Source organism: Thunnus maccoyii, chromosome 7, assembly GCF_910596095.1.
Source record: "Thunnus maccoyii chromosome 7, fThuMac1.1, whole genome shotgun sequence".
Classification (NCBI taxonomy): Eukaryota; Metazoa; Chordata; class Actinopteri; order Scombriformes; family Scombridae; genus Thunnus; species Thunnus maccoyii.
The window spans coordinates 23,670,675-23,689,044 of NC_056539.1; the positions used below are offsets into that span (position 1 = coordinate 23,670,675).

At 40.6% G+C, this 18,370-nt stretch overlaps 1 protein-coding gene and 1 long non-coding RNA gene across 3 annotated transcripts in view; one reads left to right on the forward strand and one right to left on the reverse strand.

The window, feature by feature from the left end:
• Window positions 1-67: 67 nt before the first annotated feature.
• Window positions 68-18,370, forward strand: part of LOC121901025 — a 38,554-nt gene continuing 20,251 nt past the window's right edge. The window contains exons 1-2 of the long non-coding RNA XR_006097161.1: window positions 68-154; window positions 390-454. This is a non-coding gene — a long non-coding RNA (uncharacterized LOC121901025). The remainder of the gene's footprint in view (window positions 155-389; window positions 455-18,370) is intronic.
• On the reverse strand, window positions 3,934-17,703 carry mknk2b (MAPK interacting serine/threonine kinase 2b). Of its 2 annotated transcripts, XM_042417648.1 has the most exons (14): window positions 17,542-17,703; window positions 16,663-16,875; window positions 16,068-16,158; window positions 15,711-15,812; window positions 15,484-15,581; window positions 12,796-12,875; window positions 12,498-12,571; window positions 12,202-12,306; window positions 11,811-11,866; window positions 11,511-11,606; window positions 7,706-7,900; window positions 7,417-7,581; window positions 7,273-7,313; window positions 3,934-7,162 (listed from the first exon to the last, which is right to left on the reverse strand). In XM_042417648.1, the coding sequence occupies exons 2-14, from the start codon at window positions 16,711-16,713 to the stop codon at window positions 6,889-6,891; spliced, it is 1,428 nt and encodes a 475-aa protein (XP_042273582.1). In that variant the 5' UTR covers window positions 16,714-16,875; window positions 17,542-17,703; the 3' UTR covers window positions 3,934-6,888. The 2 variants fall into 2 exon arrangements, with proteins under 2 accessions (XP_042273582.1, XP_042273583.1); XM_042417649.1 differs by lacking the exon at window positions 16,663-16,875 and having other exon boundaries at window positions 17,542-17,702.

Genomic DNA, 18,370 nt, shown 5'->3' on the forward strand with positions numbered 1-18,370 from the left:
CGCGCTCGGCTACGTCACGGAGGATGGATAGTAAACGGCTAACGGTCGCTAGCAGTCCCCAGCTAACAGTCCAGTTTGAGCTATAATGTAAAACTTTTAACGCAGTAGCGTTATGCTCTTAAAACTCACACTGGTAAAGAAAATACTCTACCAGGTTGGTTACAAACAAAATATATACGCTTCCTATTAAACAGCCAAAAATTCATGGAGAATTAATTATGTTTCTCTTCTTTCAGCTTGAATATAATTTCATTGCTGGCCTTCAGCTAAGCTAATAGACACACCTGGGTGTGCTACTAAAAATATATGTTTAGATAAACAAAAATGTTTTATCTGTGCAATTAGCCATATTAAAATGACACAAGTGTTAAAATATTTTTATTTTACAGGAACAAAGGGGAGAGCAGTCTGGTCTTGAAGTCTTCAGGGTCAAACACATCAAGAATAAAAGCAAGTATGGTTCAAGAAGTGCAGGAAATGTGCACATGAAAACCTTATTTGTATGGCACTTATTTAAAAAAAAAAACAAAAAAAAAAACAACCCAACCCTGCACATTAAAGATAAACCAACAGCAGTGCATAAGGAGTGATTCACATAAAAGCCCATCCAAGTGTGTTTAGAGGGGATTTAAAAGATTAAACTGATTTAACTAGGGCAACTTCCTCAGAACATGGAGAAAGTGCAGTCACCTTTAAAAGGGACGATGCACCCTTTTAACAGCAGACATTTTGACTTATCAAAAGCAGGAAAAGCACAGGTGGAATTAACACTGATGATGGCTGCATTACTCTCACTTACTGGGACAATGATACACCATTTACACCTGAGCTTTTCCTGCTTTGACAAGTCAAACTGTCTGCCATGAAAAGGGTCTATTTAGTGGTAAAATGAACAGATTACTTATGAGTTACAGTAGCCTAGTCACACATGAAACTGGCGGTGACCAAACAATTGTTTTCTAGCTAAATTAAAACAAAAATACTTAAAAATGAGACTTATACATTTACTCAAGTTCATGCAAGTTAAATCTTTGTCTTCAGCAGACAGAAAATAGCATGTAGAGCTAGAAAACCATACCACTCATCCCTGTAGTTCACATTAAATTCAGGGAAGAATTCACTGACTCCCAATACATCAAGTAATACATCTAAAATAACTAGATCTGTACCAAATGACTGAATCAGAACAATGACACAATGTCTTTGTTCCTATCAAAAAAAAAAATCACAGATGTCCTCAGAGTTAAAAGGGCTTTACAAATACTTTCTGAAATGCTCCCCCCATACCTACCTCCAGCTGGCTCTCAAACTTCTAACAGGTGTCCAGGCTTTTTGTGCACTTCACACAGTCAGGTGATCCAGTCAGATCCAGTCCCAATCATCAATCTCAGGTGTTTCTGAGCAGGTAATCAGTGATGTAGTAATTGGCACTTCAGATGTATGTTTCTTTTTCATCTCCACATGCTTTGTTTTAATTGCAGGATTCTTTTTAAGCAAAGAAAGAGTACAGCAGTTATGCCAAATATCCCCAATGTCCTGACTTCTGGACTCTTTATCCAACAGTTAAATTGTTTAACAACATGAAATGTAGTTCGTTTTTGGACTCAACTCTACCTCCATGATTCTCTGAAGTGTAAAGTTATATATTTGTAAGTTTGCTTTTTCTTTTGACGCTGCTATTAATGAGTTTTAGGGCTGCAACTAACGATTATTGTCTATCGATTAATCAGTCAATTATTTTCTCGATTAATCGATCAGTTTGTTCTATAAAATGTCAGAAAATAGTGAAAAATGAGGATCACTGTTTCCCAAAGCCCAAGATGACGTCCTCAGACGTCTTCTTTTGTCCCGACCAACAGTCCACAACTCAAAGATATTCAGTTTACTATCATAGAAACCAGAAAATATTCACATTTAAGAAGCTAGAACCAGAGAATTTGGACATTTTGTTCTAAAAGAATAATGCCAAACGATTAATTGATTATCAAAATAGTTGTCGATAAATGTGATAGTTGGCAACTAATCGATTAATCGACTAATTGACTAATCGTTGCAGCTCTAGTGAGTTTATTACTTTTAAAGTTAGTTTTTATCTATTTTTTTCCATAGATTTATGGATTTATAGATTTTTTTCTTTATGTAGTTAATATTATTATTATATTTACACCTTTTCACTCAATATTTACAGAGATATCCTTAACATGAAGCCACAACAGTGATTTACACATTTAACTATTGAAAATTTGCCCATCTGATATCACTGTTTAATGGAAAGTTAAAGTTGCCTAGTATGAAAAGACATGTCTCGAGATCATTTTAAAAGTATAAATGCTATCCAGATCAGCAAAATAGAAATTAATTTTATTTTTAATTTGTTTACAACACTAAGTGAGAAAGTATTTATATTTTCTAAATGACTATCTCCGTGCACAGAGCACGAGAAAATGATTAATTTGACCCTCTTTAGACCTGAAATCCTGTGATCCGTGGATCATACAAGGTTGATTTGTTCCCCCTTAAATGTAATGTTTTATATAATTAAATTGAAAGTTTATATCTTTTTCATATCTACTGATCAACATCTACTTCACCGCATTACATCTGTGAAAACTCTCCACCAGAGGGAGACAAATACTGCAGTGTAGTTTCTCAGCGCTGCGCACATGCTCCCTGGAGATTGTACAGAAAACACACCACGATTGCATCATTTCATTTCCTCATGCCTTATGACGTTAGCAATGCGAAAATAAATGTTATGCAATCTATAAGGTTTCGGGTTTGTTTTGACTTTTGTTGAGAACCTTGCACTTTGTTTCTGTGTAAAGTACAGAACATCTACATTTCCAGGGAAGAAGAGAATATTATGGATCACTGTGTTAAAGTATTACATTCATAGTAAAGCTGAAACAAGTAGTTGATTAATTGATTGACAAAATTAACATGTTCGACAGTTGATTAATCGTCTGTTTAGTCAAATATTTGGTGGTTCCAGCTACACAATGTAAGAATTTTCTGCCTTTTTTAAAAAAAACAAACTTTGATGTTATTTTAAATTGACAATAAACAAAACATCTGAAGACATCAGCTTGGGCTCTCAAAGCTCGTGATGAGCAGTTTCTACTATTTTTTGATTTTTTTTTAATCGATTAAATTAAATAAACTATAGATAAACTGATAAAATAGTTGTACATTGTTAGTTGCATCTCTAAACACTTATTGATGCTGATAGGATTTTATTTTATTCTCGTTTATATTAAGAATAATGTGCTTATTTCCATCTCTGCTCATTGGCTTAAATGTCAGCTTTGGACCAAACCCAGCTGATGTATTTTTAATTTTAACATCACCAGCAATATTTCTACACAAATCTATTCAACATTATTACAGTCTACACAGCTGCATTTTAACAATACAAAGACAAATCCTAACCAGTATTAGTGTTGAAATGATTCACTGGCATTCAGTTAATTCAGCAGAAATCATTTCATATCTCCAGGGAGATCATGAGGTGGCACACAGGAGCCGCCGCCGCTCTTGCAGCAGGTTGCATCAGTCTCGTCAGAGCAAGCCGGTCTGCTGTGTAGAGCGCCCCCTCGGCAGCTCTCAGCATGACTAATGCAAGGTGAAACCAGTCACATTTCAGTGTGAGGAGACAACTGAGCTCATATTTACCAACAGCCAAGGACATATGTGATGAAGTCAGCTCAGATATCCGTGAGGGTTACTGATAAAGGAATTTACAGCACAGAATCAGAACGGCCTCAACCTTGGTTGAAAGATAAGTGCTGGTTAATGTGAAACTGGTGATACAGGATACAGGAAAGTGTACAAACCAGGGGAAGTACAGTTGTTTTCACTTTTATCACTTTCAGCCTTTCATTCTCTCAGAAACGAAATACAAAAGACGTCACAGTAATCAGACAGACAAGTGTGTAGTTTAAAAGCATTTTATTGCTCTTTTTTTCTTTTTTAGAAAAACAATACAAAATTCTGTAGCAACTGTCATAAATGTTGCCTTGAGTGAACTGCAATCATTCACATGGTACAGTAAAGTGCTTATTTTAAATCAAAATATTTTTTTTGTATTTAAAGGATGTATTTATTTCAAATTTCTTCCCATGAACACAATGAGCTTGGGGTGATTCAGACAGCGTTAAAATCAGGTGTCAACTCTCCAAAAAAAAAAAAAAAGAAAGCCTAAGCTTGAGGACTGTTATCAACGTAGAAAGAATCGACATTTCCCCACACCGTGTCCATGAAACGAACTATTTATAAAACATTTGATCAATGTTGCTGGATTGTAAATGCTTTGCCTGTGGGCTACATTCAAATTGTGGGGAGGTTGATGGGACTGTCCATTTGAATGAATGACTGAATTTTAACACTTCCTTTACTTCAAAATGACATACAATATAAAAATTGAGAGGCGTAGGATATCATTTTGTCCCCTTCCCCCCAATAAAAGGCAGTCCAAAAACTACTGCCATTTGACAAAAAGTAGAAATGGTCATGACCAAGAAAACTCGTATTACACCATTCAGGATATTACAGAGTATGGCCAAAGTCTGTGCGTTTTTGAGTATCCAGCCCTATCAAAAAGTAGGGACTAACTTTTCTGATGCTCAAAAAAAAAAAAGGGAGAAAAAAGGCAGAATACTGAACTGTATAGGTATTTTCAAAACCCAAAAGATTGCCTTGATCATCAGCTTAATGCTTTTAGATTACTGATAGCAAAGTAGTTTCCCAAATGGAGAAGAAACAGCTGCATACACAAATTCAAGTAAGTCTTATTATAAGACATAAAACCCCATAACGATGCATCTGTAGAAAGGTTGTTTTTTTTTTGTTTTTTTTCTTAGAACTATTACAGTGTCCTATTATCAGCATAATGGGTCCTTTCACACCAAGAGAACCATTTCCAGAGTACCGTTGCTGCATTGCTGGCAACAGGACATGGACAATCAGAAGATCCCCACTTCTCAGTGATGGATCATGCTCACATGTTCAATGTCATGACTTGAACCCTCTTTGGTGAAATGGCTACAGTGTTGTGAGACCTCATCACCAGTCCATTACCTGTCAGTTTCAGAATGAGCTTTAACTTAATCTGAACCAAAAAAAAAAAAAAAAGTTTTGATTATTGCCAACTCTTGCACATAAAAAAATAAAACTTAAAAACTTGCCTTCACTGGGCATGAACGCTCCAGATCAACTACACAAACTCTCGCCATCTCACCTCATACTCTGAACTTTTTTAAAAACATAAAACATTAAAAAAAACAAAACGTAAGGAAAACATCCGGTGTTTCACCTGAACTCAACAGCACCTGCATGAAAATCACCATGTAGAAAGTAAAAGCTTATTATTAACAGCCATACAAAAAAGGAAAAAAAAAATATCAGTGTGGCACATTGACATGGAGTTTTCAAACATGAAAAAATAAGGTAAACTTAATACAGCTACACGTTTGTGGAAGACTTTTTTTTGTCATTTTTCTTTTTGTGGAATGTTTTTCCTTTTTTTCAATGTTTCTTTTTGTTTTTTTTGAGAAATCTCCTCTGCCTCTTATTTGTTATGAAAATTTGTAATGTCATTTTGAAAGGGGTGTCTCATCAAAAACAACAATGGTGAACCCTTATAAAGATGATGGTTCAAATAAATGAATCAACAAACGACACTTGGGTCACATTGGCCAAAATGTGCTTTTCAAACCCCGTGAGAGGGGTTCTAACCTTTACTGCCAAAATATTAAAGGTTAATCTAATGCATAAATTGATTTGTAGAAAAAAAAAAATTACAAAAAAAAAAATAAAAAAAATCACAAGTTCTGGTTGTGGCAAGGGGACATGTCATGAACTCTTTACATTGAAAGGAACACTGACCCAATTTCACTTGTGTGGCCATTTAACATAATTAGTCTGTACCAGTATACCAGCTGGCCATTCATCATAACCCAAGTAAAATAGTTTATTCAATACTATTAGACTTGACTGATGTCTCAAACACTGAACGGTGTGGCCACTGATAATTTGGCATATATATTCATATAATATCAAACCGTATGAAACGGTGCAATAGTAAATCATGGCTGGCAGGGAACAGACAAACATTCGCTGCTCTAGGAGCATTAAGTGCATGGCCACCAAGCTGGATGAGTGCGTTTCATCTCTGACCATTTACAGATGAGGCTCAGTTGTGAGGAATTTATCTTAAAATGGAGACCAAAAAAAAAAAAAAAAAATCTTTGAAGAGTCCCCAGCCACACAATGGACCGCACCAGGCACGGACAGCATTGGCTTACAGCCCTTCCAACCCCTTATACTGAATCCCTTCAAGACAGGAACAGCCTTCATCTTGGGATATTGCATAAGCTTGTACGTATCTGCAGATGGGCCATTCATGCATATACATACAGGCAAACATTCCAGATAACTTAATTCACAGTGGATCCAGTTGTAATGTGGGAGCAGCACAACAGGTTGTCCTTTGGTGTCTGAGCTTAGTTTCTTCTGAACTGAGTTGTATGAAAAAAAAAAAAAAAAAAAACATAACTTAGAAAATACTTCTTTCTTTCTCTCTCTCTCTCTCCCCCATATCATTAACACCACCCTCCCCCCCCAACCTGGACGTGCACATATGTGTATTTGCTATTTGCAGGCCCTGGGCTGATGTGCTTCAGAAGTGCTGCAGAAGGGCAGAAGGCATTTAGAGGAAGAGCTGCGAGCAGCATCTCCCTTTACAGCGAGGCAAGAAAGCCTGAATGGCAGAGGAACCAAGGCCAGCTAAAGTCAGAGAGAGGGGCCAGAATTAGGGAGGGAGAGTATCAGGACAGTCTTAGATCTGGACTTGAATCTTAACGGAAGGTCGGAGGTCCGGGTTGACAAAGTTCAGGCACAATCTCCCACAATAACGAGAGGGGCCAAGAGCTGACGAAGCTCAGCAGCAGAGACTGGCCCTCCCTTGGGTTGGCTGCCTCGCTGCCTGCGCCTGGCCAGCTTGGAGTTGGAAGGAGGAGAGAGGCGCATAGAAGAGCCAGCAGCGGTAACAACAAACGGGGTTTCCTGCTGCTGCTGTTCTTCCATGCCATCCTGTTCAGCCAGCTGCCGGTTCACGGCCATGGCTTTGTCAGCAAAGAATGTCAGATCCCTGGCATTGCTGGTTCTGATGGACAAAAGACAAAAATAGTCAAAACAATGAACAAATTAAATATTAAATATTTCAGATAAAATTGTCAAAAGGTGTGCAGTCTTGTATAACTAACGTCTTCTCACCTTTGATGCAAGATAGATGTTGGCAAAGTGTCAGATATACCCTGAATAAAAAGAAAAGACATGTTAATTAATCAGAGACAAAACCCTTACATAAAACAGAGAAGTCAAAGATATGCAGAAGAAGATCAGAGGTTTTAGACTTACCCCTTGCACCCAGGGGTGTTGTAGCACCTGGCTAGCACTCAGGCGGTTTTTGGCGTCCCGCACCAGAAGTTTGGATATAAGGTCTTTGGCACTTGAGGAGATGTGAGCCCAGTCTTTCTCTGGAAACTCGTATTTTCCTTCCTGGATACTCTCAAACAAAGTGTTCTGGAAATGAACATAAAAGACATTTTGGTTTAGGTTTCACTATTGTCTTGTGCAGGATATAATGTTGTCTCAGAAGAAAAAGAAGAAGTGTGTAAAGGGACGAATGAATGTGACACATTCTTACCTGGCAGGTGTGGCAGGGCTCCCCTAGTTCCCAGCCACAGTCACCGCCACAGCGGCCTACAAAGGGTGGATAGCCACTCAACATGATGTAGAGGATGACTCCAAGGCTCCACAGGTCACAGCGCTTGTCGTAAATTGTGGCCTCCTCACTGAAGGCCTCAACCACCTCAGGTGCCATATATTCTGCAGAGCCACACTGTGAAAGACAGAGGAACCAAAGTTTGTTAGCCCCAGGGATGACAAAAAAAAAAAAAAAAAAAAAAAAAAAAAAAACAGTAACCAAAGCAGAAAAAGAGTACAGAGAAACATAATCTTCTCTCGGTTGCTGCACACATTCCTCAGTTCAGCTGATACCTCGTGGTTGAAAGTGTTAAAGCCTGGGGCCTACACATTTTCTGTGTGGTGGTGGTGGTGAGGGGGCTATGTGACAGTCACATGCTTATCTGCAGTGATGTGTCCATTTTAAAATGCACCATACAGCTTTTCGTAATGTGTTAAGAACGCCTAAGTAGGAACATCGTGTGCAATTACATATCAAGGGTAGAGGAAGGGAGGGCTGTGCTATAAAGAGGCAGGTTAGTGTGGGTAGGCAGCAGCAGTGAGTCACCGCTCTGCCCATCCAACTGCACAGAGCCCAGCCAGAACAGGCTGAGGGCAAGGCTAGACTCAGCTCTGACGGTGCCTTGTTATGTAGCTAGGCAAGAAATTAGGCCAAACACTGAGCAGGGAAAAGAGGATTGGCTGTCCTGTGGAACCAAGACTGGGCTGAGCCCTTGCCGGTTACATAACTTGCAAACACAAACACCAAATGCTGTTTTAATACTTTAGGAACAGAAAAGAGGAGCAGGTCGTTAGTTCAGCAGAACACCAAGATATTTGTGGGTAAGACTTTTCATTGTTGCCTCATTCTACTGACTTTAAAACGAGAAAATTTGTTATATAGAATATATATGAATTAAAAACATGTTTCATAGCAAGAGTTTGGATTATTTGAGATTTCTAGAGAATATCCATCCTTTGCTCAATCTGTTTCAAAACTGCAGCCCACAGTAAAGCAAGTTATTTTTTAAGTATTTATCCACATCGCGGCCTACAGTCTGGCAAAACGCCTCTGGCCTATATCCTCCTTTCCATCTGTGAGCGAGCATGTTTACACTGAGCAGGCGTCTATTGTGTCCTAGTGTCCCAGTACCACATCCCAGCTGTCTCCTAACTCCTCCTCCGCCCTGCTGTACCCTTATGTAATGAAATTTCCTGCACAGGAATCTCTTCTCAGACAAAGCTGCTTCTGTCGGAGAGAAAACCCCAACCCCCAACAACATCACGTCTGGGACGACTGCCTCCACAGACAAGCCCCCAGGATCGAGGCCAAATGCAGCTACCACACACACAAATAAATGACACAAGTGCAAAGGATATTTTTGCATACCAAGGTGCCCTAAAATGAGAGGAAAGGTGATAGTTGCGCTATCAAAAGCAGCTATCAAAGCTAATCTTGTTTCAAAGCCACCCGAACACCACCAATAAGACCAGTCAGGGTAAAGATAGCCAGTGCAGGACCGCCTGCAACGGCCACTGATAAGAGCTGGGAGGGGGGGGCAGAGAAATAACATATCATGACTCTCTGGTACAGCCTCTTATGGCTGTGTTGCAAATACCTTGAGAACTTGCATCAGTCACAGCCTCAAAGCTTCCTGCGAGCTGTAGATAGCTGCTGATCAGCTGCTGCTGTTAACGCAGGATTTGTTGCTATTGCAACCTGGGGCTTTCCTGAAACCATGTGACTAGTCAGACCATATTGACACCACTGATGACACACACCTCTGCTGTTTGTAAACTTCAGGATTATCTGAAGAGGCTTACAGGAAGACGACCTGTTCTGTCGTCATGCAGCTGCACCTGCATCTGCGACAAGAGTAGCAGTTCCTTGATTTTTTTTTTTTTACCGTCTAAGCTGCTTGTATGTGGCACCTTCATCTTGAGTTCCACACTGTACATGAGCTTTGACATTTGAGCAGTCAGATTTATTTCATGCCAAACTGACAGACAGTCAGTCACTCATGCAGAGTTCTTAGTAAACTAAAATTAGCTCTTTCATAGAAAGGTCCCTCTCCTATTCCCTGTGTCCCCGGTGACACTAGTTTATACTAGAGAGCACAAAAACATCCACACTAAACATACATTTTTAACAGCCCTTGGATAAAGTTGATTTACATAAGCAATAAATGCAACAGCACATCATATTGTGCAACAGCAACTGTAGGAATGTGGGTGACTGAGGGGGGCCGGGTGAGAGTGCCAAAGAGATGAAAATCAGATAACATTGTTCCTGTGATCAAGGCAAAGAAAACAAGCCAAAGCGCATGAGCAGACTGGGGTATTTGTCCCTCCCAGTTGCCCTCCCCCTCCCACTGGTCTAGCCAATCACATCTCAGTTGCTAGGTATAGGGGGAAAAGACTAAATTTTCTAGAACAAACCATGTGCATAGCCTTTGTATAAAGAACATAAAGGAAACGCAGAGCAGCACAAGCATGGCTGGGGCCACTGGGCGGAGACTATAAGCAGAGAGGGTGGATGTTTTTCTCTCTCATACCACAGAGCAAAAAAGGGAAATAGGGCAGAGATTGTGTTTTGATTTCATTGTAACCCTTCTTCATACCACAGGACATGGCCTTGTACAAGTCACAATGTGCTCCCTCCAGTCTTATTTTATTCCAAGGCTAGCACATTGTGTCCTATCCTCAGGCATTTTACTTTTCTTCCACTGAAATCTTTGCATTGGATTAAGTCTTGTGTTTGTGTACAAATTAGATTCATTGCACAACAAGACATGACTTGAGGATATGATTTAGAGGCTGGACAAATAATTAAAAACAGCAGATAAACTAATGGGTACACCCCACTTCAAAACACACACAGTTATTTCTACTGAACATCAAGTTCATGTAGACTAAACACGTGAGGCCTCTTGGCCCCCAAAACCAACTGCCTTTCACATAGTCCTGGGATGATCTCCCCCATCCATTAGTTGTGTTAAAGGAAGATGAAGTTACAAGTGTTGAAAACCCCCCACCCACCACCGCCACATTCCTGCAGGCTAAACTGCTCTGTGTCACCTGCTCCAATCCATCTATGCAACCAACAGACAGTATGTGTTGACAAAAGTAAAAAGCGGGCCAGGTCAACTTTACCATTCTTCTTTGAGGTTGCAAGTGTCCCGCTTTTCTGGACGCTACTCTAAGGTATTGCTTTGTGTTGTGACGTTAGCATGAGGGTTAAACAATCATAACCCCCAAACTCATGGGCCTCAATATTTGCAACTGATAAGCAACAGGACGTGGACATTAAACTGAGGGATATCTTTCCAAGTTTTGCTGATACCATAGCATGATAAGGAAATGTAAAAGCTGCCAGGAAAGGAAGCAAAATATGTCATAATTTCAAAGAAACTGCCCAACACTGAACTACCTTAACCTCAAACAATATTTTCCCTCTTCCAATCAGCGAGCTGTGCTGCGGCTAACGCCACCGAGGATTGCCCAATAGACAGCCAGCCAGCTTGACTTGATAACGACATTGTTTTACAGCCTGAAAGCACCCTGCTTATCCACAACAAGATGACAAGTCACTGTATAGGGAAAAGCAATCAAGACCATATGAAAGATTAACCTCTTCCAAGATTTGAATGACTATAGTCATACACTGCAACCCCGCATTTCCCCTTCAATAGCACGTTGCCACTGTCATTTATAAAAGTTGTCTAAATGTTTTGGAAAAGACAAGAACAAAAGGCTGGTGAACTTACAGGAGTTAGGAGCTCAGGGGTGGAGATGGGTGAGCTGTCACTGTTCAGCTTGATCCCACTGCCCAAGTCAAAGTCACAAATCTTGACAGGTGAAATCTGACAAAGAGATACAAGTTCAGAATAATTAAAGATTCACTTGATCTGTGTTTACTCCATTAATATAACTGTGGGGCAAGAGGCCTTTGTGACCATTTATCTTTACCAAGGTTGATATCATCTTAAACCGACTTATCATTCTTTATCACTACGTTAGTTGCCCTTTGAACGAACTGAGCTTTAACATGTTTGCAGTAAACTCACCTTGTCTGCACTCTCACAGAGGATGTTTTCAGGCTTCAGGTCCCTGTGTGCCATTCCTGAAAATAAATAAACAAGGAATCAGTCACTTTTCTTTAGTAGGATCTGCACAGTCCTGGGATCAAGTGAATACCTTTGCAAAAAAACAAACAAACAAACAAAAAAAAAAACAACAACTAGTAAGCCAATTAAAAGGTCTCTGTGCCTGGACCAATGTTAACAAGACAACATAATGCAAATGTGTTCCATTATAGCTTGAGGAAACAAGTGTGTTGATTTTTAACTGCTGTATTAAAACCCATGTCATGGTACATATCCACCCTTGGTGTTGATGAGTCCACTTTTGGTGTTCATGAGTAGAAGTAAAATTGCGCTTTTATATGAGCGGTCTTACCCTTGTTATGCAGGAAATCCAGAGCGCTGGCAATGTCCTGCACGACAACACTGGCTTCCTGCTCACTGAAGTGCCGTCTCTTGTGAATGTGTGCCAAGATGGACCCTAATAGTGGGGGAAAAAAATTAAGAGTAGATCAGCTTTATTTACAAGCAAAGAGTACAGAATGAATGCCTTCCCACACACAGACACAAACTGGCTACAGACTAGAGACGGGGTGCATGCATTACTGGAATGTTTAAAAATAAACAAAGGGATATGATGCCGGCATCCTGCAGCAGCTATAATTCACTAACCTCCTCTAAGCTTCTCAAACACCAGGTAGAATTTGTCTTCCTCTTCAAAGAACTCCACCAGCTCCAGGATGTTACTTCAGAAAAGAAAAAAAAGCAGTGTGAGCCATGTCATCTAGCACCTTCTGACTGAATTTCATGTGATTTCTGCACTAAGAGGGGATAAGGAGCTTCAAAATCAAGCGTAGCAAGCCTAACAGAATAAGATACAGCACTAATTGGTCTATTCAGTCTGCAATACTGTCTCCATACATTCAATAGGTGTCATTATGTTCAGTTGGTCATGACAGAGGGATGTTACCTGTGTCCCTGGCACTGATAGAGCATCTCAACCTCACGGAAGACACGGCTGCGGCTGTGACCTGGTCTTTTCTCAATGATCTGGAAAAGAACAACATTATGGTTAAGTCATACTGTCTAAAAAAGGGGCCTACTAAACAAATGAGTCACTTCCATCTCCTACACAGCAGCAGAGTGTAGGATAATTCTTGTAGCAGAAAAAACACTGAGGTCACTTGAGTTAATATTTGGGTCAGGCCATCCCCTCACACTGCACCACAAAACCCCACCCATGGCTCTGTTTACCTTAGACATGGCTGTATAGCATAGATTACATATTCCATATATACAGTAACCTGTAACTGGTTTTCTTCCAGACCAGGCCTGTATTTTTCCTACTTGCCAACCTCTATCCCACCCTGTGACAAAGTTCCAAAGATAGTTTAACCTACTTTTGATGCTGCCTGCCAAACCGAGACAGAGCAGAATGAGAATGAAACAAGTCACAACATCTCTATATTTAGCTTTCATGTGTGACCCATATTTATATCATAAGTGCTCCTAAGGAGCTATGAGTGTTCCTTTTGAAACATCCCATGAGCTAATCCAAAAACTGTTTACGATAAAAAAAATACTCTCTAAATATAACTTTGTGCTGCCTGGAACTAAACCACTGAGGGGCCCACCAGCTGCACGATGCCCTGCCAAGAGACAGAAAGATAGACTGCTGACACCAAAGCAAAAGGCCTGAATTTTCCAGTCCTGGTCGGTTATTGTCTGCTTGGGAGGCTGTGCATGTTTCTCTTCCTGGTAGCTGGATTACAGCTGCTATTGAAGCCCAGTGGGGCCAGAGTTGCAGTGTGTGTCTAGGATTAATGCACAGACAAGAGGCCTGTGAGCAGTCCAAAGCCCCTTGCACTGTTCCAGCCTGAGTCAGCAGCACAAACGGCCCCCAACCAGCTCACTTTCTCGTGATCACAACACAAACGTCCCACCCTGATAATGACATTTGCAGATAAAAAAAAGAAATGGCACAACATTGCTGACAAATGCCCTGACAACATGATAAGAGGGTGCACAAAAGTGCTAGATTTATGGTTGTTTATCCAAATCACAGATCAGAATCGGCCTGCTGAAGAACAAGGCTTCACCGACTCGCACTGCAGGCTCAAACATCAATCCAGGGTTGTGAAATAATATATTTAAGGAGAGGATTTGTTTGGAAACTAAAGCTTCAGATAGGCATGCACTGCACAGCCCTCTGCTCGCCCTTGGTGCCGAGGCTTTTGTTGCAACTGCAACACAAGAAGCCCACACATGCAACTCACCCCCGTCTGGAGGGGGAGGGGAGAGGCAGGACATCTGGCAGGAGAAGTCTGAGCCCTGTCCGACTCTTAAATGACCTCCAATAACCGCCTACCCTTGTGCCTCCTCCCCCAGAATTGCAATGTCCCAAGGGATCTACCAAACCACCCCAGAGTAAACAATACCAACAGATTTATGATCACATGACTGAATCTGAAATATTATGAAATTAAGTATTTGGTATGATGTGGGGAACTAGCCTTTAACCATCATCACTTTGTTTCAGACTCAAAAAGAATTAAACTACAAATATGGATTAATTAAAAAAGTAAAAAATAGCTGTGTTTGTGCAATGTCCCAATGGGATTAGTGGGTTAAGTGCCAAGAGTTCATAAAAAGAAAAACAAGCTTCTGCCACTTCTACTTTTCTGTACTACACCAAAGAAAAACATTTCACAAAACGTTTTGTTCCCTAAAATGAGGAAATAAGCATTATACATCAAGCATAAAAGGAAGTCCCCAAGAGTCAAGGCATGTATTCACAAATCTGCTCCCCCCACTTGGAGAGGGAGAGAGAGAGAGAGACAGAGAGAGAGACAGAGAGAGAGAGAGGAAAAAAAGAGCATAACTATACTGAGTAAGAAGGAGAACAAAGCAATGTAAACACCCTGGGTCACAACCCTCACCCAGCGCCCCTCCTTCCTCTCTATATGTGGGTTTTGTTTTGGCACAGTTAGCAGTACACAATGTTCCCACTACGAGCGTCCTCTATACGCAATAGGAGTAGAGAGAAGGGGTGGGTATATCCCTCCCTGCTCTGTGATAGGCTGAAAAACTGTAAAAACAGTGAGGGGAAGTGTCTGCTAACAGCAGCTGGTGCTGCACACTCAAATGAAAAAAAAAAGAAAAAAAAGGCACAGCAGTAGCACAACACAGAGCCTGCAGACATCCACTCTACAGAGCTGAACTAAGGGAAAAAAGAAAAAGTCGTATCCTGCCCCGGGACCAGAACTTTCCTCAACAAGATTTCTAAAGAATGACCTGTAAAAGGAAGGCAATATGGATACAATGGGGCACATCCTGTAGCCTAGTTTTCTTCGTTTTAGCTATTCAGGAGCACGTAATGGCACAGAGTTCCACCGTGTTCAAAGGCATTTCATTACGCAATTCACATCTCAAAGTTAATCATGGAAGTAACCAAACACAGTCCTAGAAATCTAGCATCTTGATATTCATCACTAGCTACAGAGCTCAACACTGGCAGCAGGAGGGTGTTATGTGGCAAGGCTACATTCACAGACTCCTGAGATAGGAGCACCGACATGTGGGAATCAAGACTCCATGCACTATGCTAATGTTTTCAAATATATCACAGGCATCTAAGAAGTGTGAGAGAATGTCTTACCTTGACAGCATACTCTTTGTTGGTGATGAGGTTGATGCATGTTTGCACCCTAGCATAGGCGCCCTCTCCTAGTACCTCTTCCTGAAGTCTATAGACATCTGTAGCAGAGAGTTTAAGAGGTTATTAATTCAATTCAAGCAGTAGACTGTCAATAGTTGATACAAATAACATTTTATGAAGAGCTTTTATAACACCAATATAATTATATTGGAAAAAGAGGTTTTTACCCTCGAATCGTCCAGAGAAACTGTCAGTTGCCCGGCAACGCTTTTTCTTCTTGTTTCTCTTCTTGGCATCGGGGATGTCAATAGGCTGGCTGGAGGGCATGTCTGTCAAAGTAGGAGCGAATACATTACCATGTGCTAGTGTGAAAAAAAACAAAGCGCAACAAGTGCTAAAAAAGGGAAAACAAAATTTAAGGGCAACAACAATGTTTTTGTTCAGAATTAATTTGTTGCCAAGTTGTTAGAAGAGGCAGTGCAGAAACTAGCCACAGTGAATTAACTAGGTTGTTATGGATTTCATTGACAACACCCAGATAAGAGTGTTGTAAAGACAGAAGTTAAGGTTTTCAAAATACCCACCGTGTCTTGGGGAAGAATCAAAATTAAATGTTGAATCAATAAGATGGGATCCATTTTTAGTGAAGTCATCTGACTCAAAGGGATTTTGGCCCTGGAAGGTAATAACAAATATACTTGTTAAAAAAAGGCATACAATCTTATCAGTAACCTATTCAGCTGAGAGGATTGTTAGTCATAGATGATAAGAGCCTTATGTATCTCCCATCCTGCAACCATTAACTGAAAATGGACTGGGAAAAGGGTGAAGGGCAGAATATTTCAAAAACAACCATAAACTTAATGCATATAATACAATACTCCATCCTCATAATGTATGCATAGATGACTGCAGTGAACACCCGACTACAGCAGCTCTTCAACTCTTAACTGCCATGCATTCAAGTGATAAGTTACTTTCATTAACTGCACATTCACGTGTCAACCATCCACATGGTATGTTTGTCAGCCATAAGATGTGGGAGAGCAACAGATGTGTTTATATATAGCAAGGTGAGGTCCCCTCTCACATATGCAGACAAACGTGCTCTGATTATAGAGACTAGGCAAAGGACATTAAAAGAAGCTCTGCATTTTCCTTCAACTATGTCAAACTCACCTTGAAAGAGCGATGGAAACCAGTGACTTCGGTGATCTTATTTTGCACCATTTTGCTTCGATTTGGGGTAATTTTTTTGGAGGATGTGCGGCGGCAGTGGTTTTTGGGTTATCAATTTGCACTTCTCCGAAACAGAAAGTCGTTTCAGAGAGAGTCGCAAGTGATCACACTGCGCTGGCTGGTCAGCTTGCTGCGGCGCTTTAAACGGGAGCCCTGTGGACAATGCATAGACACCGCAGCGTTATAACCCCCATTAATAAAGCAAATCATTAAAAAAAACCCCGCTGTACTCGGTGACACACAGACTAGAATAGTAACTTATAGAGTTCAACCTAGTTTAAAAGAATACTTAGAATCAAATACACCAGACTATGGCAGACAAGCTAACATTCGTCACAAGTTAATGGTGCAATAAAAACAATCAGAGTGCAACAACAGCTAACGATAGAGCCGCCCACGTTTATCTTTACAGATAGTGTTAGCTAGAATTGTCACAGCAATTTCAATTAGCCAAGTTAAGAGCATACAATGTAAAAAAAGTTATTATATTGTTACAGTTTGACAAAGATAAGCAGATATACCTGAAAGTCACGCTGTATTCCGTTTAACAGTCGAGCTAACGGCTGCTACAACAGCCACACAGAAGCTAACATTAGCTAACATTAACATGCTCGCAAGTCATAACGGTCAGCTCGCGACCAGTGTTCACGAGCTGACCGTTGACAGATTTAACTTTTAACGTCAGATAACAAAGGCAGCGACCGTTAACGCTAACGTAACTGTAGTGCCGCAAGAAAAGACGGTTAAATTCGCCTTTACTAAGTTGCTTTAAAAAAAAGTTGCGATAGCTATTTTAAAAACAACTTTTTTTTTACTCACCCCGTTGTTAATTTTACAGCTCCAGTGTTAGCGTCGTGATTTGGCCCACTGCTTCAACAGCCGCAGAGGACGGTCGAGGGGGAAACGCCTGATAGGATGAGCGTGGAAGGTGGCTGGAAAGCAGCAGCGTAGGTGTTTTTATAACCTCCCGGCTGACTCCTCCTCGTCTCCGCCCTCCTCTGAACCGCATCAACAGACGAGATGCGTCACGTGGTTTCTAGAAAGAGACACGGCGGCTGCGTCCCATTTCGTGTCGCTACAAGGTACTTTACCACTTCACACAGTAAGAAGTGTAAACGACCGCTCTACGAGATGCATAAGACATCAAATCCAACACAAAATAATGATATATGTAATTTAGATGCTTAATATTGCCTGAAATTAAAATTTCAGGTAAAAATCCAGGGAACAAAGTCGTGAGTGCACTCGAAATGGTACCAGCCCAGTGTGCTGTGTTTTGTTTGAGGCACCTCGACGGGATGAAATGGCGAGTACGTGCATATCAGCACAACTTGCACGTAGGACTGTTGTGATGAAAGAGGATCTCAATGCAGGTGCAGAGAGATGCGACATGTACATACACAAGATCCTCCAGTTTTCATCATGACGGCGTTGCAATCAAAATCATTGTTTATGCCGCCGTCACTAAACGTCCTTATAAATTTCTCAGCTTTGTGCCATATTAAACATATAAACAATGAGTGTGAGCAGATACACAGCAGCTCTCTCCTTCTTTGTGTGTCTCAGAAATGGAAGAAATCTATATTTATAATGCCTTAAAGTTTATTCTCTCGCCCAGTGATGAATGGGTTTCAGTAGATGGATTTTC